Source organism: Plectropomus leopardus, chromosome 11 (assembly GCF_008729295.1).
Source record: "Plectropomus leopardus isolate mb chromosome 11, YSFRI_Pleo_2.0, whole genome shotgun sequence".
NCBI classification, from domain to species: Eukaryota; Metazoa; Chordata; class Actinopteri; order Perciformes; family Serranidae; genus Plectropomus; species Plectropomus leopardus.
Genome location: NC_056473.1, coordinates 34127982 through 34155954, shown reverse-complemented (window position 1 = coordinate 34155954; position 27973 = coordinate 34127982). Strand labels below are relative to the sequence as shown.

Sequence of the window (27973 nt, the reverse complement as noted above, 5' to 3'; positions counted from 1 at the left end):
TTTTTGTTTTAAGCCAAAGAGAGTGAAACATCGTCAGTCATGCTCGCAGTCTCCATTAAAAGGTCACAATATTGCGTGACCTTTAAAAAATGTCCCATCGTCACGGAAACCTGCTTGGAAAAATAAAAATTACTTGACGAAAAAAACACAAAACTGAACTATCATATAAACGTGTGTGCAAATAAACGGCTTTAATTTCATAAAAAATGAAAGTGGAAAATCCGCGAGGCGACTCGAGCCGCCGCCGCTGCATTTTGGTCAAAAAGGATTCATGAAAAAATAACACGACTAAAACTACAATTTATTAGGAAACTCGGAGGTACGAAAAAAAGAAGCACGGTAAGAAAATAGTGTTATCTCGCATTTAAAGCGACCGCTGTCAAACACAAAGAGGATCCTGCCCGTTTGGTCGCACGTACGTCTCCCTTTTTCAGTTTCGTTGAATGAAAAGACGAAGAAATGAACACACACAAAAAACAAATACTTCCCACGGAGCACGTAAAGACTTCAGATTCCCCTCAGCGGAGCAGCTAGTGTTTTATATTATTGATTATTAATATGAAATGTGGCGTCTCCACCTTGTGCTGTTGATGGCGTTAAGTGCTCTCTAATGACACGATGTCCCGGGGAACGCGTACAGTCTTTAACGATGAGGATGCGTGACGAACGTAACGGATTTAACAGATGAGGTATTGCACAGATTATTTATAATATTCATTTAAAAAAAAAGCAAAAAAAAGGCAAAAAAATAAATATACAGCCAATTCTTACAACATTTACATTACAATTTTAGTCAGATGCTGGAAGATTTTTTTAGGATATTTTAGTGTCAGCTGTAGGTGCAGATAGGGAGGAGGAAACCTTCACTAGTCGTCCCACTCGTCGTCGTCTTCGAAGTCCTCGTCTTCGTCGTCATCCTCGTCTTCGTCTGGGAACAGAAAACACATCTAAAGAGCGGGAAAACTCGGAGAATAAAATCTTTTTCACGCTGATTAAGCAGGTAAGAGGCTGCGAGGTGAACAGGAAAGACGAAGACTGAAGAATATGAGTTTGGTGTTTTGGGAAATCCATTTCTTTGCTTTCACATTAACTTGGGGTGTAAATCACTGGTTTCATCACAATATGATTTTATATCGATATGTTGGACAACTATACAATATTCGCTGATATCACAAAGTCTGCCATGATAGGATTTCAATTTGATTCGATTTAGAGGCCACTGATTGATATGAGTCGATATTATCACACAGTCGGTTACAGAAGAAGCTGCTACGCCCTTTTGTTTTTTTTGCTTTTGGTCAAAAAATATAAAAACAGTGTAAATAATTACAACTGGTTCTTTCTGCCAGAAAAACACTTTCTGAAAGAAAAAACGTTTTCTTTTAAACAATAACCAGGATCTTTTTCCTAAAACTTCAGGTGTATCTGAACTGAAGACAACTTCTACCAACAACCTTTAAAAAGATCTTTTAACAAAAGTACAAAAATCAGCTCAGTAATAGCTGTTGAGCATCATAGAGTAAACAACTTTTTTTTTAAGTCACCTTTCCCCAAATATACAACATGCTAATGTTGTTAGCAAAAGCCTAAGCCATTTTACGTTTCAATAATTAGCTTAGCAGCTAGCAGACTTTTCCTCTACTCATAACTTAACCAGTTTACATGAATTATTTACGCTTTCTCTGACTCACTGCTGGTTTAAGCACGGATGAATTTCTGTCTGAATGCTCAATTTTTTAAGTCTAACAACTAACTGAGCAGCTAATGCAACGTTAGCAAGAAGTTAGCAGAGTGAGATGCCCGGCATACGTTGTGTTTCCTGTGTGCGGCTTTTGTTTACTTATGAAACGTGCTCTGTCTGGTAACCCCGAGTTTCTCGGAAAACAAATATTTCCACATTGATGATTTATTCCCGAGTAAACAGCGTTCTTCTCCTCATCTCTCTTAGCTGCTCGCCATGACGTCATCATCTGCCTGACGCTGTGTGACTGTGACACAGAATTTCAAAATAAAGGCGCATCTGGAAGAGGCTGATATGGATCATTGTTTTAAATTTGCAACGATGATACTCAATGGATTTTTACACCACTGTACAGTTTGGGAAAATCTAATTTAATGTTGTACTGAAGTTTATGAGATCCATGTCGATCCATGTGAGTTTAGCTGCAGTAATCTTAAAGATTGCAAAAGTCTGCAGGACACATTAAGGTCGAGGTCACGTTTTGGGACTCTCAGGTGACAGCAGTTACCTGAGGAATGGATGGCTTTGCTCCTCTTCTGCATCACTTCCATGAGAGCGCCCACGATGCCCGAGGTGGGAGCCGACGTCGGAGGGCCGGACTCTGGATGATCCGGCACCTGGAGGCACAAAAACACATCCAGTCTGCTTTGTTACAGGGATCGCACAGACTGGGACGAGTCAAATTCAATGACTTCTAAGCTCTTTTTCAAGCACTTTCCCCTTTACCATTATCTTACAACAACAGCCAAACATTCAATGTTAAGAAACTGTGTACTAGTTTTGTGGTTAACCCCTCTCGTCAAACTCCTTAAGGTTTTTCTGGGTTCCCCCGAATGTCTCCTTTTCTTAAAATGTATAACGTTGTTTTTAATATGTGCGAAAAAAACAAGTCAAATCAGATCATTTTCATTTTCAAGGATGAAATCGTTTTCTCCACAACCATCTGTTGAAAGAATTCAAATCAAGGGGACAATTTTTGGGGACAAAAAGACAATTTTTTAAGATATTGCAGTGCTTCAATTTCTGAATACCAAATTAAAGAACTTCAAGCATCATGTTGTTAAAATGTACAATCAGATGTTACTTTGTTTTTTTTTTTTACTAAAGCATGATGGGAAGGAGGAATCTGACGCTATGAGGTCTTACGGTCTTGAGCTGGATTCCCTGTCGGATCTGGTCCAGCAGGGCGTCCCGTCCCACGCCGGGGACCGGCGCTCGGTTGTTCTGCTCCACCTTCTTCAGCTGCGTCCCTCCTCTGATCTGCTCCAGCAGCGCCGACTTCCCACCGGAACTCGGCGAATGAGGAGAGTCTCCGCCTCCACCTACACCGTCCAGCTCCGGAGGAGGAGGTGGGCCGGGAGGGGGAGGTGGAGGAGGTGGCGGAGGAGGTGGAGCAGGGGCGGAGCCGCCGCCTCCGCTGACTGGAGACTGCTGGGACAATGGGGGAGGCGGAGGTGGAGGGGCTGGGGGGGAGACGGAGGAGTGAGAGGAAGGTGGCGGAGGAGGAGGAGGAGGCTGGTGATGGTGATGGTGATGGTGATGGTGGGGAGGAGGAGGCGGCTGGTGACCTCCTCGGGTGGGAGGAGGTGGCGGAGGCGGGGCACCCAGAGTTCCTGGTCGGGAGAGAGAGGGAGGAGAGAGTACGGAAGTGGGGGCTCTGGATGGAGGAGGAGGAGGTGGGGCTCCTCGGCCCCCTCTGGACGGGGGAGGAGGAGGGGGTGGAGCCGAGTTGTGTGGCGGCGGGGGAGGAGGAGGAGGACCGCCACGAGTAGGAGGTGGAGGCGGTGCTGCAGGGGGAGCGATAAAAATAACAAAAAACAAGATCAGGAATCAATAAAAAATTGTCACGTCATTTTTAAAAGCCACCTGCGTTTTATTCTCTCGCTCTCTCCTGCAGCTCTCTGCTCCTCAAAATTTATTATAAAAGCACTTCAAGTTCCTTCTAGCTGTATTTTCATAAATGTTTTAGAACGGCAGCGTATTCAGCTTTCTTATTTGACAGTTGATTTAGGTTAATTGTGACTACAGCTCATTTAATTTTTATTTTAGTAGTTAACATTAGTTTAAAGGACATTTAAATATGTAAAGATATATATCGTGTATCGCAATATAGCCCTAAAATATCACTATATTATTTTTAAGTCATATCGGCCGGCCGTCGTTACTATTACTATCACTGCGTGCTCACAGCAGGGAACCACCAGCGGCACGCTCAATCTGAAAACATCGTGCACCATTGCTACATTTTGCAGGTTAAACATGTTTTCTCGGCTTTGCGGTGCATTTTTCTTATTTGGAGGCTGTCAGAGGTGTTACCCAATCAGCAGATAAAAGTGTATAAACCACGGTTTACCTTATTTTGTTATTACCGCGCAGGTGAAACTTGAGAGTTTCTGCACGCGCTCAAAACATGGTTTTCTCTTCTCAAGCTACAATATTTCTCTTTAGAGTATAGATATTCTTCACACATTTTTTGATAGCGATATGCTTTCATACAAGTCGATCACTAATATTAGGAACCAGAGTTACCCTTCACTCGACTGAGATGTTCTCTGGACCATAACAGCAACGGCTGTAAGATCAAGCTTATTTTGCAATATTAAATCATACTCTGAATTTTTTTTTTAATATAAAGTAAAGAATGGCCTTCAAAGGTCAGAGAAAAACTTAAAAGAAAAATGAAAGACAAGTCCAAAAATGACCAAAAACAACAAAAATCCAATACTGGTTACTGATAAAATTGAATTTAAAATCACTGAGATGTCATGAAAAGACCATTCATCATTAATACCATGTCTAAATCACACACACACACACACACACACACACACACACACACACACACACACACACACACTTGAACCCCCCCTGTGAATTCTGATTCAGATCACTCTACACTCCTCGCGGCAGGTTAACATGAATAAAACATGGAGAAGAAGAGTCTGTCACGGAGAATGAAAATATCTGATAGAGGATGCCGTTTCATCTGCACACCTCAAATCGACTTTCTGATAGAAAAATACAGCAGAGGGGAAGGAAATGATACTTCAAGATAAAACTGTGCGCAGATTTTAAATCAGTTCATAAAAAAAGTTGTTTTGTTTCAGTTTGAAATGACGGTAAATCCCCAGAGAAGCACTGAATTTCTTCAGTTAACTGTGACTCCTGCAGTGGAGCAGCTACGCTTTTGTTTAGTTTTATTTGTCCAGGTGCTAATGGAACATTTAAATTAGCAGCTGTGGCTTAAAAATCCTCTCACGCGATGCTTTACTTTTACTTTTTACTTTTCTTTTCATCACTGGTGTATAATTTTTAACTTTGACTTTTATACCACCAAAGTTTAACCCTTAGGGCCAGCTTTAATATCACACAAACTCGCATCACTGCTCACAAAATGTGCATTTAAAAATCAATCTTTAATATTATACATTAGTATTATTTTCTTACTTCACTGAGTTAATACCTAAACGTTAGTCCTAAGCATAGTGAGTTTTATTTGTTTTTTTACACACTTAATCTGCAGCAACGGTAAAATTTTGTCAACTTTTTCCATGAACCTTGAAGATTAATTTAGCAAGAATTTGCAAGTATATGTTTAGAGTCAGCACTGTTTACAGTCAAACTAAAATCAATAAATCAAAAATCTGTGTGGATGGTTTCTGCAGGATAGTCTGAAGATGACCTGTGGCAAGTTTGGTGTTAACTGAGCAAAAAATGTGACAGGAGATAGGCTTAATTAGTTTTACAGTTTAGTTTAGTTTCACAGCTGGACCTACATTTTGGTGTAAGTTGCAAAGCTGTAGAACGGACAAATGATTTGTTATGAATTTTCAAACTGGACCTATGTGCTACGTTGTTGTTTGTGAATAATTATAACAACACTGAGGAAAACAAGAGTGAATGAAGTGATATGAAATAAATCGAAAGGTTTTTTTTTTGATAAAGGACTTCATTGATCTGAACAGGAAACAGTTCACCATCATCAACTCCCGCTCCCCTCCTGCCGCGTCAGCCAAGGTGTGCCTCAAGGCTCTGTGCTCGGGCCCCTCCTGTTTATGATCTACATGCTCCATCTTGGTCAAAATCATCCGTGCCTTTCACTCATCTTTGCTCATCTGTACCCCTGTTCAGTTATTATTATTATTGATCATTTGCCCAAATATTTCTTGATTGAGTTGCTGTGAAACAACTTGAATAATGGACCGGTCTTTCCAGACCTTAAAACTACAATAAACATCTGTGTTTACATGGTGGATATTTATACATTTTTAAATTAAGTTACAGCTTGAACAACACCAGCGCAGTGTTTTGGAGATCCTGTCTCACCCGAAAATTCAGTTGTTTTGCAGTAAAATCCAGGTGGAACGGATGAAATGCTGCAGCGCTTCATTGTTATTTCGGATCAGTTTGACACATCAAAGGAAGGTACCTTTGACGGTGTGTGTGAGTGTGTGTGTTTTCTCACCTTGCCTCCTCAGCTCGTTCTTGACGGCCTCCACCCCTCCCTTCTTCTCGATGAAGTCGTAGATGACCTTGGACGTCTCTCGGTCCTTCAGCTGAGCCTCGGAGATGCCGCACATGTCGAACAGGTTCTTGAGTTCAGGATCAAGGTTGTTCAGCTGCAACAGCGACAGCACAGACGGCATTTCAACAAACGTTTTAACACACACTGCTGATGTCTACATTTACGAGAGTTAAAATCTGTGTTGAGCCCCAGCTTCCAAAAATTACACATCAGCTTAGAAAAAAGTTACTGATGACTCCTAAACTTTATCCATGTATAAAATCCTCTAAACAAAGTGTGAGAGGTACAACTGAAGTGGTTTTTGTATCAACAATCTTTGAACAAGTGATCAAAATTATTGCACACTTTTCTAGGTAAGTAGAAAGTAAAAAGTAATGAAAGACATTGCAAAAAGCGTGCTTTATGTACCTTTATGTAACTCTTCAAATATGCATAAAGGCTGAAACCTGCAGATTGCATCATGTTGCTCTTTTTACATTTTTTATAACTGAAACAGTGAAGTTCAGCTTCTTTGTTCTGGCCTCCAGGTGCAGAACAAAACAATATAGGAATACTTTAGCACCTGCTGCTATTGCACTGTTGGACAAAGCGAGCACAAGATAGTGCACTTTAAATGTGGGAGTGAGTGTGTGTGTGTGTATAAAGGCACGTTGCCATGACAGTCATAGGAGTTTTTCTTCTTACACTGTTCTTATACTTCGACACAATTTTAATACGAGACGATACTTGTTTTTATGCATTTTGATTTCTTTCAAACCTTAGGGCCCGCTTTAAATCACACACACTCGTATCGCTCTGCGTAAAATCAAGCTTTAAAATATAATGATGCCACTATGTTATTAGATGAAACAAACATAGACTACATAGAATTTTTATTATTTTTAATATACTATATGCAAAGGATATTTTCTCTATATGCAAAATATGGTGGCAATAACACCATCAGGTGGAAAATAGCAAACACAAAGATTTTTGGGGGGCTTTTATGCTGTTACTAGAAAGGACAGCTGTTTTTGTGTGTGTTTTATATTGTTGCTTTGGAGATGCATATTTTGATTTTATATTTTTGTTAGATGTCTGTGATTTTTGTTGCTGCCTGTCTTGGCCAGGACACTCTTGAAAAAGAGATTTTTAATCTCAAGAGTTTTGTCTGGTTAAATAAATTAAAGAAAAACATTTTGAGTGTTCATTGAGAAAGTTGCTCTTTTCTTGGTTCTTTATAAAATGTATTAATTCAGTGTAAAAGTCGAGTTTCTGCCTCTGCAGTGAAGATGAACAGCAGTCAGTCACAGTGTCAGTGTGACACCTGCTGGCCGACACGTAGAATCACAAGCTGCCTGAATCAAACGCCGACCTGCAGCTCTGCACGCTCTCCAGGAAACATTCACACCTCTTGTTCCTGTCACGCTGCAGTGCATTCTGGGACCGTCTGGCGTGTGACTGACATGTTTTCAGGGTCGTTCGGCGTGCTCGCTCAGTCGGGAAAACAGAGACAATAACGAGGCGGTGAATGGAGAGCGGTCACCCTCCTGCTCGTTAAGCCCGTCAGTCTAAACACAGCGTTTGTTATCAGAAAAACTCAACGACGACACGCATCAGCTGCTCTGGTTGCTACGAGAAAACTCACTAAAATGAGAACACTGATGATATAACCTGTTTACAATCCCACTCATTTATTCTCCGCTGCATGCACATCATTACACCCCATTATTACACATCTCTGGTCACATAGCACCAATTTCAAAAGTATTTTTCCATCTTTCCACCGCATAGTAGCGACATCAGTTTTCTTGTGCTGCTTTCAGACGCCTTTCACAACTATTAAAACCTTTGAGCCCCGAACAAACTGGTGAGATTTCAGTCCAAAACATGGAAAAAAGGCAATGAGCAACTTGGTTCATTATTTATGAGAAGATGGTGCAAAAAGGGGGAGGCATGGAAGGAAAAAAATGGGATTTCATTGAAACAAGAAAACATTTTTGTGATTTTTTCAGTTTTTTTGTGATTTGGAAAAAAATGATTTAAAAATCTGTTTGATTTTTAATCAAACAGATTTTATTGATTTTTTTCTTTAGAATTAATTGAAGTTTTTGAAAGTAAAGATTTTGGCAATCTATTTCCTTTAACATTTTTTGTGATTTGTGAAGGACAGATTTTTTTCTTTCTTTTTTTTTTTAAAAAAAGATACCAAAATTACACCATTTATCACAGCCAGAAACTGTGGAGGGGGGGTTGAAGGCATGTTTTCCCATTATTATTTTTTTCTTTCTTTAAATTTCTGGTGATTCTCAAAGAAACAATTTGGGGTTTTCCCTCTTTAAAAAGAATATAGTTATTTTTAAAGAATACATATCTCCAAAACCTGCTGGAGGGCATGAGAGTGAACAGAGACTGAAAACAGTTACTCTTCCTGTGCATCTGATACCGTCACAGCACTCACTGTGATATATTTGGAAGACTTATTTTCTGCCGTGGCATCGAATCCAAAAACCAGGTTTCCCTGTTTGTTTGAACATTACTGGTAAGAGCTTAAATACAAAGAAAAGATTTCGGACAGCTACAGCTCCCCTTGTGAGAGTGTGTTTGTGAGTTTAAACCCTGATGAATAATAACAGAAATTGTCAAGTAAGAAGAGAGGGGATCTTTAAATGCATTTTTATTAAAATCTGTTTATTTATTAATTCCCTCAGTGTGCAGTGAAGTCTCTCGTGAGTGAATGAGGCCGCAGTCTGACTCTGTCTGGAACATTCTGCAGCTTCTGAGTCGCGGCGAGATGTTTGTGGATATGAGCAGGAAGTAAAAAGAGCCTATTGTGTGATTTCATCATGCAGCCACCACACAGGTCACTATTGTGTTCTTGTGTGTGTGTGTGTGTGTGTGTGTGTGTGTGTGTGTGTGTGTGTGAGAAGAGGGTACTTACATCAAAACCTGTGTTCGGATCCCAGCCCACGTGACCGATGTGCCTGAAGAAGACGGGACAGAAATGTGGTGAGATCATGCACATTAAATATACAGAAGTGCAGAAACTATTTAGCATGTGCATGTGGGCGACCATGTGCACATGCTAAATAGTGAGCCCACACACACACACACACACACACACACACACACACACATCAGTGAGAGTGACATCAGTCAGAGAGACAGTGTGGTCATTGAGCGCTCTCAGACCTCAATGCAACATGTTCACTGTTTCCATGAAGCAGAGTGTTACTGCTGGATCAGACAGGACATAACAATACACACACACACACACACACACACACACACACACACACACACACACACACACACACACACACAACATGAAACATGAAAAAAGGCAATAATAAACTTGGTATGAAATATCCTGCAAACAACAGGAAATTAGTCAAAGGCGACAAGAAAATGACCTGAAAATTAGCTAAGTGATAGAGTGTTATTAGTAAATTATATGTAAATATCAAGAAAAATAGATTTAAGATTTTACTGATTTTATCATTTTTTTTTAGCACTTTTTAAAGTCATGTCCCATTTTATTTTAATATTTATAAAATTTATTTTATTAAATCATCATTTTATTTTCAACTATCATTTTATTTCACATTATTTTTATTTAATTATTATTAATTTCTTTGGCCATTTCTATTAAAGTTGCTTATTGCCTTTTTTACCATTATTTTGAAAGAAATCAATCCAGGTGCTCAGGTGTCAAAGGGTTAAACGTGTGTGCTGTGACTCACTGGAAGTTGCTGGGCGTGCCGATGTCGGCCTTGGTCAGCTTCTTCTTCTTGCCTTTGGTCTTCTTGTCCTTCCTGTTGAGCCCGCTGTGGCTGAGCATGTTGTTGAGGTGGTACGGCTGCTGGTGGTGGCTGTGGGAGTTGTGGAATCGGACGTTGTTGATCTCCGGGTTCTTGATGTCCACCGTGGCCATGTGCAGAGCCGGACCTGCACACATGCAGAGAGGGAGGGAGAGAGGGAGGTCAGGGAGACGATGTTCAGCAGCTGCGGTTGATTTTACAGCAAAACTGTACCGGCTGTTCACCACAAATGTTTAACTGAACAAGTAGATTGTCGAGAAATGTCCTGCTCATATTCTTGCTCCCCAGAGGATGAACGTGCTCAATTAACAATCATTTTCCCTCTAGCAACACACTCAGGAGTCCAAAAAAGAGTTAAATCATCAGTCTTTTGTTTGTTCTGTTTAACATTTTTATCTTCAGTGTTTCTGAAGCTTCACCAAGTTAGATGAAACTTTTTTTATATGTAATGTAATATTATTTCGACCGGGATAGCGCACAAACATGATGCACTGAACCGGGTTCTAGCAGAAATTTAAATTTAAATTATTACATATATTTTTATTTTTATTTTTTAAATGGATGTGTAAAAAGTCTCCCTTTTGAACTAAATAATATAAATCTGAGATTTTCAGTCCGGCTGAATTTATTTTTAAAACCGTAGATAAGAAAATGTAAACAGCATAACTGTCAATTTTCATAGCGCGGTATAACGTAAAACCGGTTTACTGCTGCATCCCAAGTTTTGAGTTTCATTGACGACTGACTGCAGGGATGTCCTTCAGAGCTAAAATAACTTTTTATTTATTCATGTATTGCAGATCAATTACAATTTCTCTTTCATGTAATTTGTAAGATGGTATGACCACGCAGAGTGACCCAGATTAGACGGAGAAGTTCTATATTAACATGAACCCTGATAAAATCAAAATCAGGTAAAGACAGATTTTGGTGGTTTTGGGGAATCTACTGCAGAAACAGTTATTTAAGTGTTCTTCAAACACTCTGGACGATAATATACATCTTCTTGCAGCGATCCAAAGCTCAAGAACAAACTTTAAGTTGGAAGAAAAACTTCCCAACTGCAGAAACTGGATCTTTGGTCGAACATGTGAATACACCCTTAACCCTTTGAAACCTGGAGCAACATCACTTTTCCTGTGCTGCTTTCAGATGCCTTAAACAAGTATTTAAACCTTTGAAATCTGAGCAAATTGGTACGATTTCTCTCAAAAACATGGGAAAAAAAGGCAATGAGCCCCTTAGTGAGAAAAGCTCCACAAATTTCTGAAACTGAGTAGATTTAAAAAAGCTTGGGGAAAAGTCTAGGGTAAAGAAATATTCTAATTATCATAATTAATTTTTTTAAAAATTCTTATCATTTTAAGCACTTTTTCCAGGTGATTTATTTTTAATTTAATTTAATTTTTTTAAACTTTCCTTTTGCGTTTGCTTATTTATACATTTCAAGTAATTTTCTTGTACTTTAATTTTTTTTTTTTATTCTAAGCACTTTTACCTGGTGGTTTCTTTCTTCTTTCTTAACATTCATTTAACAATGATTTATTTATAATTTTAAGGTAATTTTCTTGCACTTCTTACTAATGTCTTGCCCTTTTTTGTCATTTCTTCTTTCATTGCTTGTTGCCTTCTTTCCATGTTTTTGAAAGAAATCAAGCCAATTTTTTCTGGCTTCAAAGGGATGAGACCTGCAGACACCCTGCTGTTGTAGCTGTAATGAAGTCTGTATCCTACAGTGGATGCCGGCAGACTGATAGTCTGATTTAAAGTGCGGTAATGTAATCTAACTGACCCCTCCTGACTCACACACTGTCATTATTAGCAACCCCTGGTACCTGAGGGATGAATGTGACAAAGAGCTGCTGTAAACTCTCTCAATGAGCTTTCACGATCTTTTCTAATATAAATGCCAAGTGGCCGCGCCTCCTCTCCTGTAGGTCCGAACCGTTCCGAATTCCTCGTAATCTCCACAAACCGCAGCAGCATCTGACATAAACCACTAATCCACTGCTAATCCCAGTCCAAATCCCTGGACTCCCTATGAATGCTGGAAGTCTATAACCAGGACCAACCGGATCGCCTCAAATCTGCCATCTCCTGAGGACCAGGACCAACAGGGTGGCCGTCAACCAGAGCTGTACGGCCCGGCTGTCAGAGAAGAGTACTTTCATACTGACTGAGAGGCCTTTGCACTAAAAGTAATGAAGAATCATTCAGAATCAATCATTCAGTGAAAAGTTTAAATAATTCAGCATGAAAACGTTTCTATTACTAATATTTACAAGTCACACTGGTGCTCTGTGGTCGCAAAATGTGACTTAAAAGATGTGATGAGAGCTCTGCAGATACAAACACACACCTCACCAGTAACACTACCACTCATTAAGTTACACTGTTACCACAGCACCATTCAACACGATGGTTTATTGTCTGTAAGCTAAAAACAAACCAACAGCTCTGCAGCTCATGTATTAATAGTATTTGCAAATCTCAGTAGTGCTTCTTGGTCACAAAATGTGACTAAACAGTCACGATCTGGAGCTCTGCAAAAGCCCTGCTTTGTGTGTGTGTGTCTGTGAGAGGTGGAGAGCCGTAGAAGTGAGTTAGAGAACGAAAACGCTGGTGGCTTAGACAAACAATGTGATAATTTATAATAGATGTTTGCGATAAAGTCATTTTCTACATCACACGTAGAACAAGCCAAAATTCCTCAAGTATATTCGGTACATGCCACCAAGCCTCGTATACGCTGCACTTCTTTGGGTCCTCAGCAACAGATTCATCAAGTGTGAAAAAACTCGAAGTACAGACATTCAAACAGACAGACTGTTTCCTTTTAATTTTTTAGTTCTTCTGATCCTTTTGCCAAGAAAAACTCGCACGCAGAACATTTGGGCTCAGATTTGAACTTCCCAGCGTCTACTGAAAAAGGTCACAAGCACACTGAATAACGAAAAGCTGCCAGAGTCGCTGCCAGGACTCTCTTTGGGTTCTTTCCCAAAACAGACGTGACCGGCAACACTTCCATTGAATCCCACAGCACAAAGTCTGTCAATGAGGAGCATATGTGAAGCAGCTCCAGCTGGATTTAAGGGTTCACGTCAGGTAACGAGAGAGAGAGGCGAGTCCTAAACGCTCCCAAACAATGAGGGTTCTCCCCGAAGTACCAACACGAGCAGCTTCTTCTCCACAAAAGTGTTTTTCTTTATTTTCTCCCGCTGAGGACAAACAAAACATCTCCCAAACACAGAGTCAAATCCAGAGCAACGACGACCCTCTGCTGGCTTCATGTTTGATGACTGAAATGTCAGAATGAATCTGGAGAGAAACTTCAATGAAAGAGCGATCTCAGGCACAAATCCATGCGGCTGACTGAAGACACGACTTATTTGTTCAGTATATGTTAATCCTGCTCTTTGCGGTGTCGGTGTTTGCCAACAGTCGGACGGCTTAATGAAAGTAAACAGTCTGGTGGGACAACACACACACACACAGCTGCAGAGGAGCAGAAACTAAATTAAAGCTCTGATGCACGGGGACCGATACTCATAACTCTGTTTGCTGCACCCGAACAACAGCATGAACAAAGGAAGCAAAACTGCATTTACATTTCGGAGAGCTAAAGGAGGGAGATACGTGCTGCTGAAAAATAGCAGCAAGCATATAAAGGCGCACAGTTGAAGCAAGGATCCAAACCAAACAGAACATCAGTACCCACTGATAAATTTACCCTTTTAATGTGGTGAGATAAACAGAAAGGGACGTGTTTAAGCTACAAAGCCACCATCAGCAGGATAAAATAAGCAGGAACGGCAAATTATGTGATCAGGTGAGGTCTAAACAACAACAAAGTGAAGTAAGTGGCTGTGACGCTGTTTTGCTCCGTCCTCCACGCGGGTCTATATCCCACCGGGAGCGTACGTGAGCATTTCAGAAGCGGAGCGTCCTGCTGGCTGATACTGTCGACTTGCTGAGCTTACTTTGACATTTTTCCCTTGATTTTGCGGTCATTTTTCCATCATTTTTGTGATTCTACCCTGGCTTATTAGGCTACATATGTAAATGCTTTCTTTTTCTGTCTGTTTAAATTATACTTTTTCTTTAATTATAACTGTTTTAATTATAACTTTTTGTGCTGCAGCCTGCAGTCCAGCCAGGAAATTTTAGCAGTTTTTTTCTCAAAAAACATGCTGAGTAGATGATCAAATATATATACATACACACACACACACACACACACACACACATATATATATATACAAATAAACAAACACACAGATACTGGTGATGTAGTCAGTTAAGTGAAACATGAATCTAAGTCTGTGCACGGTTTTATTTTGAAAACTGACCAGATGCACCGCTGCTTGACTTCCTGCCTGGTACAATCTGCTGTTGACACGACTGCGGACTGATGCTGCTGGACGCTTCGAGGCACGCCCGGTGGAATCACGAGCATTGTCTAAAAGGTCCGTGATCAGCTCCGGAGACCCTACCGTGGCCATGGAGCGGCGCAGACAGACCACGTAGAATTTAGCCGATATCCAGCTCTTTTTATATATCCATGATTCCAACACTGAACACATGTTGGAGGCCTTTTATCTTTTATTTTGTCAGAAGCTATTCCTTTAATCCTGGCACATTTACAGTGGTATTTTGTCTTTTCATTAAAAAATAAAAAATAAATAAAAAAAAACAACAACTGTGGATCAATAAAATGAACACAACAAATGTTCAGCAGCAGTAAGTGCGGGGATTACAGATTAGGGCCTAGTGAGCATCACAACAGGGTTTAAAGGGGACGACAACAGAGACCATGTGGTCTACATATGGCACAGATGGACTTCCTGCTGACCAGATTAACCTGCGGCAGACTCCGCTCTGTGTCAGCGTGTGAGTCAAACTGTCTGTGAAACAACGCCGCCAACGTGTCAGGAGACACCACAACTCAACAGTCCAGTCTGCAACTATTTCTGTCTGCAACACGCAACAAACATGAGCACTTGTTTTTAATCAGCTTCTTGCTTGTACATAAATAAACCCAGCACCAAAGGTTTTCAGATCTGGAGTATGTTTCAGCCACGTGTCTGTTTTAGCGTCCAAACAGATCCCAGATTTGCAAATCAAAGTCACCAGAGGATGATTTTTTTTTGTCAGGGTGATGAAGCTGGAGGGCCACATTAGAAGTAATAGAATCTGCATTATCAATATTAAGAGTTCAACATACCATTTTTAGGGTCACCTCTCTTCTCTGCAAAAGAAAAAATGTACAAAATTATAGTTTCAGAACAATATCAACACATAAAATGGAAGATATTTAGTTTTTTAAATGGCACAGAGAAGAGGGTGAGCTGTTCAAAGTCAGAAAGCGTGCTGAAGTTGAGTTAGTGCGCCTATTCTGCGGCAGCCGGAGAGAAGAGGACAGTTTTTAAAGCCTGCGGGTGTCAGAGCTGTCAGACGAAACATGCTGCCTCACGTCTTCAACGCAGCGGGTGAAACAGTCAGAAAGACAGTTCAGCAAGAAGAGAAGCTTTGAGAGCTCATTTCAGGGAAAACCTCCCCCAGTGAAAAAGCCTCTGTGTGCAAGCCTTCAGACCCTCAGTCATCATCGCAGTTTGAGTGGCGCACTTCAAAAAGGCCGGCGTGCTGAGAGGAGCTGGAGGGAAGCCAAAGAGGACCCTCGCTGCAGAGATGTTTACGACACAGAGACAGACTGACAGTTTTACGACGGTGCAGAGAAGCACGACGAGCTCACAGCAGCAGAGAAAAGAGGCAAACTGTCCCAAACCAAACCAGAACTCCAGTCCTCAGCTGGGAAAACACTTCTACAGAGTTCACATTTTGGGGACTTTTGGGGACTTTTGGGGACTGTCTGTTATTTATGAGAGGGGACGGGGTGGTGCAGAAAGAGGGAGGCATGTCTAATGATTTTTTAAGCACTGAGGAGGGACTTGTGTTTTTGTTTTCGCTGTAGAGGAGGGACATACATCTTTAAATGTCTGTATTTTCATTTTTTTTCTTTAAAATTTTTTGGCTTTAAAACATTTTGGCAATTTTGTTTTCATCATTTTTTTCTGGGGAATTTGTAATAAAGAGATTTTGGCTTTGTTTTTCTTTTTTAAAATAAAATGTCAATTTGTTAAGAAAAAAATTCTGCAATGTTTTTTCTTTAAATTTTATGTGATTTATACAAAAAAGGATTTTTGCGATTAAAAAAAACTGATGTAGTAATGAAAAATAACTTTTTTAGAGTGATAATTATTGAACATTTTTATTGTGGTAACATTTTTAGCCATATTGCCCTACTAAGAAAAGACCCAAGAATCCTGCACATTGTTTTTAGTTTAGGAGCAATATAAGGACAGAAATGTCCTCAGGTCAAGGGTCAGACAGCGTGTGGGATCCTTTTCAATCTTTTTTTCTTCCTTTCTGCCTCGAAACATCCAGTTTTAAGATCAATTCAAATTTAGAGGCATCAGAATCATGATACACAAACTAACAGCAGCACTTCTCCCTGATGCAGCCGGACATGAGCGAGGCAGACGGGTTTGGGACGGAGGTTGAGCTCTTGTTAGCAGCTGAAAGGTGAAAGGTCACACACACCCAAACGGAGGTGGAGGAAGCAGAGAGGAGACAAACCGAGACGGTAGAAACGTACCGGTTTTGCGCTGTCGTCGGTTGAGCAGGTCGTTGATAGCGGCTCTGAATCTTTTGGCCTCTTCTTCGCTGGCGAAGTTCAGACCGATCTGACAGGTCTGAGAGGAAGAGGAGGGAGAGGAGGAAGAGATGATGCAACTGACCACTTTTTTTTTTAATTAAAAACATTCAACAGCAGAGATTACAGAGCATTGCCTGCACACCTTGTCAAAGGAATCAGAACTGAAGCATTAACTTCAAACTTGACATTTACTGATTTACTTTAGTAAATCTGTAAAATAAAAACACTGTATGCATGTGTATGAACCATCCATTTTCCGTGGTTTTTCCAGACCATGAGGTAAATTTTAAGGACTGTAAATTCTCTGAAATGATTATCAACACGACTTATCAGTTTTTCCATTACCACATAACTTTTTTTATATATATTATTAAATAATGAACTCAGAACAGGCTTAGAACTGCATATTTAAATATAACTTAGGGACTGATCATTGTTTATGAGAGGGGGAGAGATGGTGCAAAAGGTGGGAGACATATCAAACTATTTATTAAGCACTGGGGAGGAACTTTTGCTTTTGTTTTGGCTTTAAGGGAGGAGCATACCATTTTTAAATGGCTGTATCTTGTGTTTTTTTTTTACTGCCAATTCTAAAAAGAAACATTTTGGGTGATTTTGTTTTAGAATTTTTGGCAATTTTTGAAGGAAAGATTTGGTTGATTTTAAATTTTGTAGCAATTTTTCAAACATGGCTTTTTAATGTTTCCTCTAAAAATCACCAAAAGTAACACCCTTTATCAAACCAGAAATTAAAAAATAAATAAATACATTTTTCTAATGGCCCTTGTGTGTTATTAAAACTTTCAGGGAATATTTAGTTTTTTTCTAAACTTTCCCACACCTGGAAGTTGCTATTTGCAAATTTGATAACTGTTCCAGGTTTTTCATGTACGTAGGAAACCTGCACTGTGCAACACTGTTTATGATGAGTGTCGGTCAGTCATGCAGAATACATCCAAAAGATCAAATTTCTACTCTTGAATTTATCAATTACAAAACATTTCTCAAATAAAAGAAATCTTAAACAAAAGCAAAATAAATCTTAAACTGAGCACACAGCCACATCTTAAATGTATTTCATGTAAATAAAACGCTGCCAGGAGTGATTTTTGTAGGAAGTAGAGCTTAAAATCCATATTTTTGTTTCCAACCAACACTCTGCTGAGCTCAGCTTTCTTGTAGCTTTGTTGGTTTTTTTTAAAAACCTTTTTCTTTCTCAACTTCCAGAGGCTCTCTGCCCAGAAACAGCAACGACGTGTTTAAGAGCCTCCTGAAGGCCTGAGGCTGCTTCACGTTACTGTCTGAAGTGCAGAAACAGAGTAAGCAGACCTAAAGTGAATATCCGAGTGTAAACACACTGAGTCATTATCACACCTCATAAACCCTGATCAGTGAGACCAGTAACCACGAAGAGCTGCACACTTACGTCTCCTGTAAACGAGATGAAGTAGGACCTGGCGCTGCTGATGGAGAAGTTGTGGTAAAGTTCCTGTTCAAACATGGTTTTCCCCTCCTGCAAAAACACAAAACAGAGGAAGAAATTTGAAAGTTAAACGGGGCCACATCTGTGACTCAGCAGATTCGTATCGACAGAATACAATCACAGACACGTCCAAGTGTGACTGCTCATTTAAAAAGCAAATCTACACTTTTAAGATTCATTTTCTTCCCTCAAGACAGCCAAAACTGCTCTTTGTTTTAAAAGGCAGCTGTTTTTTAGAGAAAGAAACAACAGAATTAAACAAGAACAACATTGTGTCATTAACTGGTAAATTTGGTTTAGTGAGTCAAAATATCAAATGTCAAGTGATATTAATCCTTAGGGACCACTTTAATATTACACATACTCATATTGCTCATATTAATTATGTACTTTCATTAAGTTATTTTTAAAACAACAACAGTCCTAATAATAAATATTAAATATTCATTAATTTGCAGAATTATGACCCTTTAAATGCCAGGTTATGTTTAAAAATGGTCAGGTGGAAAATAGCAAAAATGACAAATTCAAAGTCACCCAGAAATAATACCAGTCCTGTTTTTCTGCTCTGATGGCTGTGGGATCAAAAATGTCAGTTTGAATGGGTTTCAATGGAGCATTTTTTTACCTGAACAGTCTGAATGTAACAGTCTTGTTTCCACAGTGTATTTTAGACTTATTGGAGGAGCTGAGCTGGAAATTCACTGATTAAACAAAAATACACAATCTAGCCAAAATGTTTACCATCTGCACAAACACACAAAAATAAAGAATGAAAAGCGCGTAAAATGTGCCCGATAGTCCCTAAATGTTGCACCAACAAGTGGAGTTTTGAAAACAGTCCCGCTCTCCTCTTCATCAACAGTCATCTAACGAATCATGTCAGTGGATCTGCAGCATTTTTTAAGTCTGTGCAGGTTTGTGTTGAGTTGACTTTCACTAAAACTGACATCCTGCTGGATTTCAGAGGCTGAACGAGTCAGAAAGTAAACGTGCATCAGCAGCTGGTCAATCGCTCTGATCCATTAGAGTTGCACAATTGATTCCACATCATCTTTAAAGCATCGTATTAATTTCTTCAATGATCACTGACGGTGTGTAAATGCAGTCTGGCCACAATCCACAGACTGCAGAGGCAAACAGAACAGCAAAGAGAAAATGTCACCAGATTTTTAGGGACAAATGCACGCATTTACAGTCAGACTACACTCTCAATCCCGGTTTCAAAAGTTTGCATTTCCAGGCCACAAAAACGCTGTTGTCATGTGAACAAAACGCCAAACTGCAACAAAAGTTGCAGCGCAAATGGGCCCCAAATTAGAGATGTTTCCCCTGCAGGACGGTTGCTCACCTTGATGTCAAACACTCTGATGAAGTAGGACCTCTGTGGGTTGTCTTTGACCAGACAGGCGACTCCGCAGCACCTCTTCACCCAGCAGCAGCTCCGGTCTGCGCCGTACACCTGGACCACCGCCGAGCACAGAGTCTGAACACACACAGGACACAAGGACAAAGGTACAAAAGGACAGGGCCGTGAATATCATCATCAGCTAAATAAATACCTTTAATAATAAAAAACATTTAATAATCCTGCAGTCAGTTACAATCCTCCGAGGTGCACATGTGTCACACAGCAGAAACAGAGCAGCCAACGAGGAAGAGGAAATCTACGTCATGTGAAACGTTTAAACAGTGATAAGCGTGCGCGCGTGCACCCACTCACACACACACACACACACACACACACACACACACACACACACACAAACACACACAAACACACACAAACACACACAAACACACACAAACACACACAAACACACACAAACACCTGCTTCACCAGGTGAGAAACAAAGAGCAGCTCAATGGGGCAACACAGAGACCTTTTAAAATCAGATTACGAGTCACACGATGCAAATTTATACCCAATGAAAACGTGCAGAATAAAATGAAGAAATTGAGATTGATATGATGCCTGAACATTCACTCGTCATCTGTTTGTCGTGGCTTTATATTTCAATATTGTCCTGCCAATTTAAATTTCACAGATTTAGTACACCACTTCTATGAATATATCTATAATTATATTAAAATTGAAAGTATTGGCAGAACCATCCTGTGTTTTAAGGCATAATATTTTTAAGGCTGAATATTTTGCAACCAAAGAGCTTCTCTGATGATCATATGGTGTTTGAAACAGCCTCCCACCACACTTATTATCTACTGGGGCACAGCGGGGTACAGTTCTTGCATCTTTCTAAAAGTGACTGATTTGGTGTATTAAAAATAGAGTTTTAACTACAGGGTTCATACATATTTTTACCAATAAATTTCCATGACTTTGAGGCAAATTTTCAAGACATACCTTCTCTAAAATGACCATCAATATTATTTACCAGTTCTTTTTTGTTACAATATAATAGCTTTTCAAATATATATTATTTTGAAAATGAATGAATTCAGAACAGGATTAGAACTGAAAATATATTTATTTACTCATTTTAAATTGATGTAATTTGTATTTATTTTAAGAAATAAAATGCGGAATTTTGGCTTTTTTATATTAGTACTGAATATTTATTTATAACTAAGGGACTGTGCATTATTTATTTTAAAGGTGAGGGGTTGGTACACAAATGGTGAGGTGTTTTTTTAAGCACTGGAGGGGAATTTATGTTTTTGATGTTGGCTTTTGCAACAGCATATTTTAAATGGCTGTATTTTGCATTTGTTTTATTGCAGCAACATGCAGCATTTTAGCTTTTTTTTCAGTTTTGGCCATTTTGACTTTTTTTTCCTTGTCTATCAAAATTTTACAACACGTGTTATTAACGGAAAAATAATGAGTTTTCCCAGATTTTCACGACTGTACGAGCCCTTGAATTAAGCCTTTTTTTCATTCTACACATAACTAATCTTGCATGTGTAAAATCATATTAAAAGGGGCCACTAGTCCAAAACTGTTAAGGTGATATGTTTACACACACCCTTAAATTACAGCTGAACTCCAGCTCTTTGACCTTACAGTGATTGTGATTTCAAATCTGTCAGTTCTCAACACTGTTTGACCTTCACTGCTGCAGGACAGGAAACAGAGTCCAGCTGCTGTCCTCAGCACCGTCCCGTCCTGGGACTGTTCTAGTTTGTGGTTTTTGCGGTTTCTGCAGTAGTCACACTGTTAAATCCTCTGCCAGGACCCCCCCCCCTGCAGCAGAGAGTCACCCCGGCCGCTGGGGGGGAGAGAGGAAATGCCACTGGGCCCGTTGCCTCCTCTGTGATTTAGGAGTGCAGGTCGGAAGAGCAGCAGGAAACACTTTTCCCCATGAAATCACCGCTCAGCATCACACAGGAAAGGTCGGAGGTCGGCCGTTAAAAGCCTCGTTAAGGGTCGGTAAATTCTCACCGAGGGAAAGTATGCAGCTATAAACACAGACAGCGACACTAAAGACACACAGACTCTCTGCTCTGTCACATCACATCGCACGATACCATGATACCATCGTTCATGCGTAAAAACTTTTTTAGGATAATTTAAAATATCTTTTCATTAGGCATATTTAATATCTAATATTCGCAATTTGCACAATTTGAGGGTTAACGGACAGCCGCCTAGTGGCACTGGTTGAACATTTTTGAAAAACCAGCTGTAAACACCCCACAGCCGCAAATCCAAACTACCTAATTCTGCGCTTCCCCAAACTTTTCACGTAATCTGCCTCCAGATAAATCCAGCACAGAGCCGTTTAAAGAGCAGAGGGGCTCTCCACAAAGCCGGATTAGCAAATTAGCCACATAACCACTGCCAGCTTTTATCTAATATTTCCTGAAATCACATTTCTTCTTTTTAGAAATCATCACCCTGCACAAAATGAACCCGAACACCAAACGAAAACAATATCCCATATTTGATTTTCGCATGCAAGTCTGTATCGCCAGATTTCGTTTATTTACAGATATCTGTGTAACTTTCTAATCCTGCTTTGTGAAATACCCCCTCGCACAAGCCTCCATCTGTGCGCTCGTGGGGAAAAAGGAGATGAAGTCTGACCACAAGTTAACCCGAGTGCTGCTCTTTAACCGAGACTAGTGATCAAAACAATACAGTTCAATTACACGTCACTCGCACTTCATCCCGAGTGCAAGATCAATCGTTTAAGACGTGAACATTTCCTTTCATATTTCCAAAACAATACTCTAAATATGAGTGATGTAGTAATGCCCATTTATATTTGTTAAATGGTTTATTTGTATTTTGTAATTTATTTATTTAAAAAGGGACAATTCACATAAAGCTAGTTTTCATTGGTGTTCCCTTACCTGATGTTAAATAGCATCCTAAAATAATAATAATAATTTAAAAAAATACAATATTAAGATATAATATGAAGGCACACAAATTAGTTAAACATGAACGAGTTATGAATATATGACCCAATATGACAATACGAGTGGAAACAAGCCAAATAGCAGATGATCTACGCACAGTATAACTAAGGTTATTTTGTGGTAAAATTAGCCTAAAATCAGCGCTGACATTGTCTGCTCTCAATAAACCAAATATTTATTTAAAGGTTTGAGGTTTTCAGAAGACTGGAGGTGGCCTCGAGAGTCAGACAGTTATAATAGTCTCATGTGAACTTGTCTCGAGTATAACGGTTGGTGTGGACCTATAATACAGTGATCAATAACAAGAACTAAACAGCGATCACTTTCAGTGGCAGAAATGGTTTCATTTTAAGAGATCAGATTACAAACAAGCCGCCGTCTTCAGTACTTGTTACATGTTAATGTTTAATGTGATGCTGAGGTTCTCTAATGTGAGCTCGCACTGGTCAGCCACGGAGGTTAAAGGTTTAAATTTTACAAAATTACTGCCTATACAATACAGAAATTATACTGTTTTGATATCTTTACTTGAGGACTATGCAAACATTTTTTGCACAAAATAATAATATTTTTCTATTAAACTTCTATTAAACAAAAAAGCCATGTTAAATGTCCAACACAGAGAGCTAAACAAGAAGTTTGTCTAGATAACGTAAAGCCAGAATCAATCGACAAAAGTGCTTAGGTACCATATCAAGGGTTCCCACACATCGTCATGGAGAAAATTTAAAAACTTTTACAGACCTTTTCAAGAACCCAAATAAAAAAAAAATGTCTTGCCTCACTTGCCCGGTGTTCTTCAAATATACCAGATCATAGCTGTGTTTTTACATAATTTCAGATAGCTGGCACACATGCAGAGACGAGGGAACGACGGGAGAAAATGGTGAAATGTGGTGAAATTAATATTTTTCCTTTTTAAGTGTATTTGAGATGATTAGCTCTTGATAATGTGATAAAGTGCACTTTATCATTCCATATCTTTACAGCGCGATATCTGAGGGAAAACTGGCCACGTTTCGTTTTGTAAAACGGAAGGTGAAGCTCATCGACCTGTCTTTTATTATATTAATAAATCCGTGAATTAAATATTTCTTAAAAAGTGCAAAAGGATGATGGTAAAGAAGACGGTATGAATATCTATTTGTATATAAACGCACATATATGATGAATATTTATGTCTTACTGACAGAACGTCCAGTTTCGAGGCCTCGTTAGAGGTTTATTGACCGTTTTAATCTCACGTGTTTCACCTTCATGCAGCTGCTGGGTGCAGTTGACCCTACGCACCGAGCTCCGGTTCAGCCTCCGAAACCAGCTGACATCAAAACCTGAGCTGTCCTGCAGCCATCTCATGACATCACCCTCAAAAAGATCAGATAAACAACGCTCATATTTCATGAGTTTATTTCTAATCTGTAAGGATTTTTGAAGCTGGTTATGATAAAATCCTGTTCAGCAGGACAACTTCCAGGTGTATCTGGTTTTCACATTAAAAGTATTTTTCTTACATTACAAATGCTTTGTAGCTGAGTGAAGTGGCCCTGAAGTGTGTAAACAGCATTCATGATAACAGCTGGTTGAATCTGACAAACGATGAGATCAGCAGCTTCACAGCCTCATCCTATCGCATCTCTGTACGTTAAGATACAACATGATAAAGTTGGGAAATGCTGCAGCTGAACACTTTTTTACAAGTGCTGCAACTATCGGGGCAACTTCAACTGGAAACCTCATAATTCTCTGCATCAAGGTCAAGAGTTTTTGGACTATCTGGACCCAGTTAAAGACTTTCAACTACAATAATTAGCCAGATTTTATGATGTCCAACTAGAGGTGTGTGATATATATCAAATATGCTCAAGGTATCGCAGCTTGTTCCACATACGATGTATAAAATTACATTAAATCATGAAAACTGAGTAGAAATTGAGTATAACTGGTGACAAAATGTGACCACTTGCAAAGGTGGGCGTGTTTGTATCTGCAGAGCTATGATCGCGACTATTTATTCACAATTTGCAACTTAAGTTTAAAAGTACTAACTTCCTTACAAGTGTATTTTATTATAACAATGGTGTATTAAACTTTATTATATGACAGTAGCTACTTTATTTAACTTCATAATAACTGCACTTAAGACATCCGTGTAAAATATTTTAAAGCTATATCACCTAGCCATTCATCTAACTAAGTTTAAGTGTACTAGTCAAGTTTATAGGGCTGTACCACACTCAGAATTATGTCAGTTGAATTTGATTTGACCGTTAAATGTGAATATTGGACGATTCATGTTATTTTTCCATATAAAGTTTTTCAGTTTAACTGGGTCTCAGTGGGGTGCTCAGTGTGACACTCAGAGTGAGAGTGGCATTCATGTGAGGTAGTTAACAATTATTTGCCGACATCAAACAATAACCAGAAAGCAGCCTCTACCAAAGAGTAGCATTACAATCAAGAGCACTCACTCCAAAGCAAAGTCTGGGGACCAAAATGTCTCAAAGAAGCACACTGAACAACACAATGATGAACAAAACACAAAAATGCCAGACTGCTCCACTTGAAGCTATCTCGGTCGACTGACTGAGGGTTCTGCAAATGATGATTCAAATCCCCGACTTTGAAGAGGCAGCCCAACCAGTTTAAAAATCTTATCCAAAAAGCTACAAACACACATACAACAAAGTTGCAATGGGGATATGTCTGGTGTGCCGCCTGGTGCTCTGCTGGGGACCCCTGAGGTTCTAGCTGGTAACAGAAAAATCTGATCTACTTTAGGATCAACAAGTAAAATCTAACAAATAGTTTGACCAGACACCTACAAATAAAGTGTTGAAACACAACAGTCACATTTATGCACTAAAGGCCATCAATTTGGACTATTTCAACCTATTTTGTCCAAAAACTAAAGATACTTTGTTTACAATTAAATACAACAGATGAGTTGTTAAAGTTAGCAGTTGTTAAAATATGGGAAGATATCCAAATATTAACCTATGTACCTCATTTAAAGGTTCAATTTCTATATTTTTTTTTAACAGTGAAATTAATTATTACCATGTTAAAGGTCCAATATTTAGGATTTAGGTGGATATATTGGCAGAAATTGAATAAAATATAATAAGTGTTTTTTTAGTGTATAATCACCTGTAAATTACAATTATCATCATCATCATCATAAATTATGTTAATTATTTTCTCTATCAAGTGTTTGGTCTATGAAAGGTCAGACAAGTTTATATGTTATTTTTGTGTGTGTGACTTTAGTTGTTGTCTGTCCCTGTATTTAATAATCCGAGCATCAAATTTAGAGTCAGAAAAAAAAAAAAAAATAGGTTCAAGTACAGCAAACTGTTGCCATGTTATTCTGCAATTCATTCCCCCAATATAATTTCTACATGTAAAACCTAATGAAATACACTTAATTTAAACAAAACTATATGTGTGTGTATGTAATTATATATATATATATATATATATATATATATATATTATAATTATGAAGTAATTTAGATGCATAACCAATTTCACAAACTCGTACTTAAATTTAGTTATTTAACTTAAAATATTAATAAATTTTAAAGATGTCAGTGTAAAACAAATTTCTGCAAATCTGTAACCATATTTTTTAGTAATTTTTTTTCCTGCAATTCTTTCCCTCAACATAATTTCTTTATGGAAACCCTAATGATAAAATACATTTAATTAAAATAAAACATAAATGTACTCACACACGCTCATATAGGCAGATATACACATACACACAAACATACATATATAATTATGATGAAGTTACTTAGCTACACTACCAATTTAATGAACTCGTGCTTACATTTAGTCATTTAAGTTTAATTTTAAGAAGTTGATTTAAAATTTGCGCAAACACTTGGTGTTTGTTTTTGGTATTAGTTTTCACAGTGACTTCACAGTTTTGACTTTTTCTGCTGAGAGCTATCAGACTGTCAAACCTTTATCTGGTTCACTCTTTAAACTGCGGTTACGCAACAGAAGCTCGTGGGCAGAACAAATAAAGATGAGGTCGCCATATTTTTTGAAACGGCTTTAAAATGTGCGTAAACAGTGAGACTGCATCTGAGGGGTCACAGATTTCGTCGTTACACCGGGCCCCGGGTTTGAACGCCATATGGGTGTTTAAGCGTGTTTCTGCTGCCTCACATCACCTGAGATCGGAGGACGGGGGCCGGTGTGTCTGTGTGACAGGTGGGTGGATGTACCTGCACGGTATGCGAACCTGCAGGTGGTAAACAAACGGCTCAACTTACGGCGCATTTCCTGCCCAGGTAGCCGAACAGGCACTCGTTCTCCTGCGGGGTCAGGAGGATGGAGCCGACGTTCACAGCCCTGCGGGGCGGCGGGTGGCTGTTCATGGCTCCGGATTCTTCAAGTTAACCCCCGAAACGATGCGGTTATCCCCGGACGGACTCGGCAAAACACCGATAATTACACAAAATCCATGCGGGCTCCGGTTGCTGTGGCCTGCAACCGGATCATCTCCGCTGAGTCCGACTCCGGCTGGAGGGCGGAGGAGGAGGAGGAGGACCGAGAGGTGATTTCCAGGCTTGCTCCTGCTTCGGAAATGAACTTAACTTCTCCGTTTTGTGTTAAATAAAAAATAAAGGGCTCGCTGAGTGTCTGTACGCGGATAAACGCTCAACTTTCATACGGAAACTCCGGCAGCTGCAGCGGCGATGCGTACATCCAACATGGCAGCAAGACGGAGCGGACCACTTTAAAGAGGGAGGAGAGGGGGGGTCGCTTTGGACGAGCTCTGTAATTATTCACCGTAATATCGATAACATGAAAAAACCGGCGAACACTCACACACAGATAAATGCGATTCAATGTTTATGTTAGGGTTAACACGTGACGGAAGCGTGTTTTGCCCCCATCGCGAAGCTAAAATGTTGTTGCTAAGAGCAGATGGTTTGGTCCGATGTGGCAGCAGGAATGCAGCTCTGCGGAGGGAAAAGGGGGGCGCGGGGTTTAGCGCGTGGAAAGGGATGGAACGTGACGTAGCACGAGGAGGAGCCAGATGGCGTACGTAAAAATGTAAATAACAAGCACTTCATCTTAAATAAATTAGAGAAACGTAGAATATTTTGTACGTACAACTTAAAATAAATGTTTAAGTAACTTAAACAGCTTTATGTTATGTTTTCTTTTCGATTTCTTTGTTTTGATGATGATGTTTGATGTAGGATACTGCTGTTTTTTTTAACTTAAGCTAAGATTATAAACAACGAGCATAATTCAACTTTTCATTATTTTTTTGAATATTCTCCATTAATGCAAGAAAAAAAAA

General features: G+C 39.3%; 1 protein-coding gene across 2 annotated transcripts; it reads right to left on the bottom strand.

Moving 5' to 3' along the window:
• Positions 1 to 30: 30 nt before the first annotated feature.
• wasla (WASP like actin nucleation promoting factor a) lies at positions 31 to 27635 on the bottom strand. 2 transcript variants are annotated; one of them, XM_042496399.1, is made up of 11 exons: positions 26934 to 27634; positions 19616 to 19750; positions 18208 to 18294; positions 16722 to 16818; positions 15291 to 15314; positions 9989 to 10193; positions 9187 to 9229; positions 6207 to 6360; positions 2888 to 3528; positions 2250 to 2358; positions 31 to 928 (listed from the first exon to the last, which is right to left on the bottom strand). In XM_042496399.1, the coding sequence occupies exons 1-11, from the start codon at positions 27036 to 27038 to the stop codon at positions 867 to 869; spliced, it is 1662 nt and encodes a 553-aa protein (XP_042352333.1). In that variant the 5' UTR covers positions 27039 to 27634; the 3' UTR covers positions 31 to 866. The 2 variants fall into 2 exon arrangements, with proteins under 2 accessions (XP_042352333.1, XP_042352334.1); XM_042496400.1 differs by lacking the exon at positions 15291 to 15314 and having other exon boundaries at positions 26934 to 27635.
• Between the last annotated feature and the right edge of the window lie 338 nt (positions 27636 to 27973).

Bases quoted from the DNA above. Each gene is read 5' to 3' on its own strand.
- wasla (XM_042496399.1), bottom strand. From the start codon at position 27,038: ATGAACAGCCACCCGCCGCCCCGCAGGGCTGTGAACGTCGGCTCCATC. The intron at 10,194-15,290 runs GTATGTTGAACT...GCATGTGTGCAG, and splicing joins GAGAGGTGACCCTAAAAATG to GTCCGGCTCTGCACATGGCC. The intron at 929-2,249 runs GTAACTGCTGTC...TTCTGTTCCCAG, and splicing joins CAAAGCCATCCATTCCTCAG to ACGAAGACGAGGATGACGAC.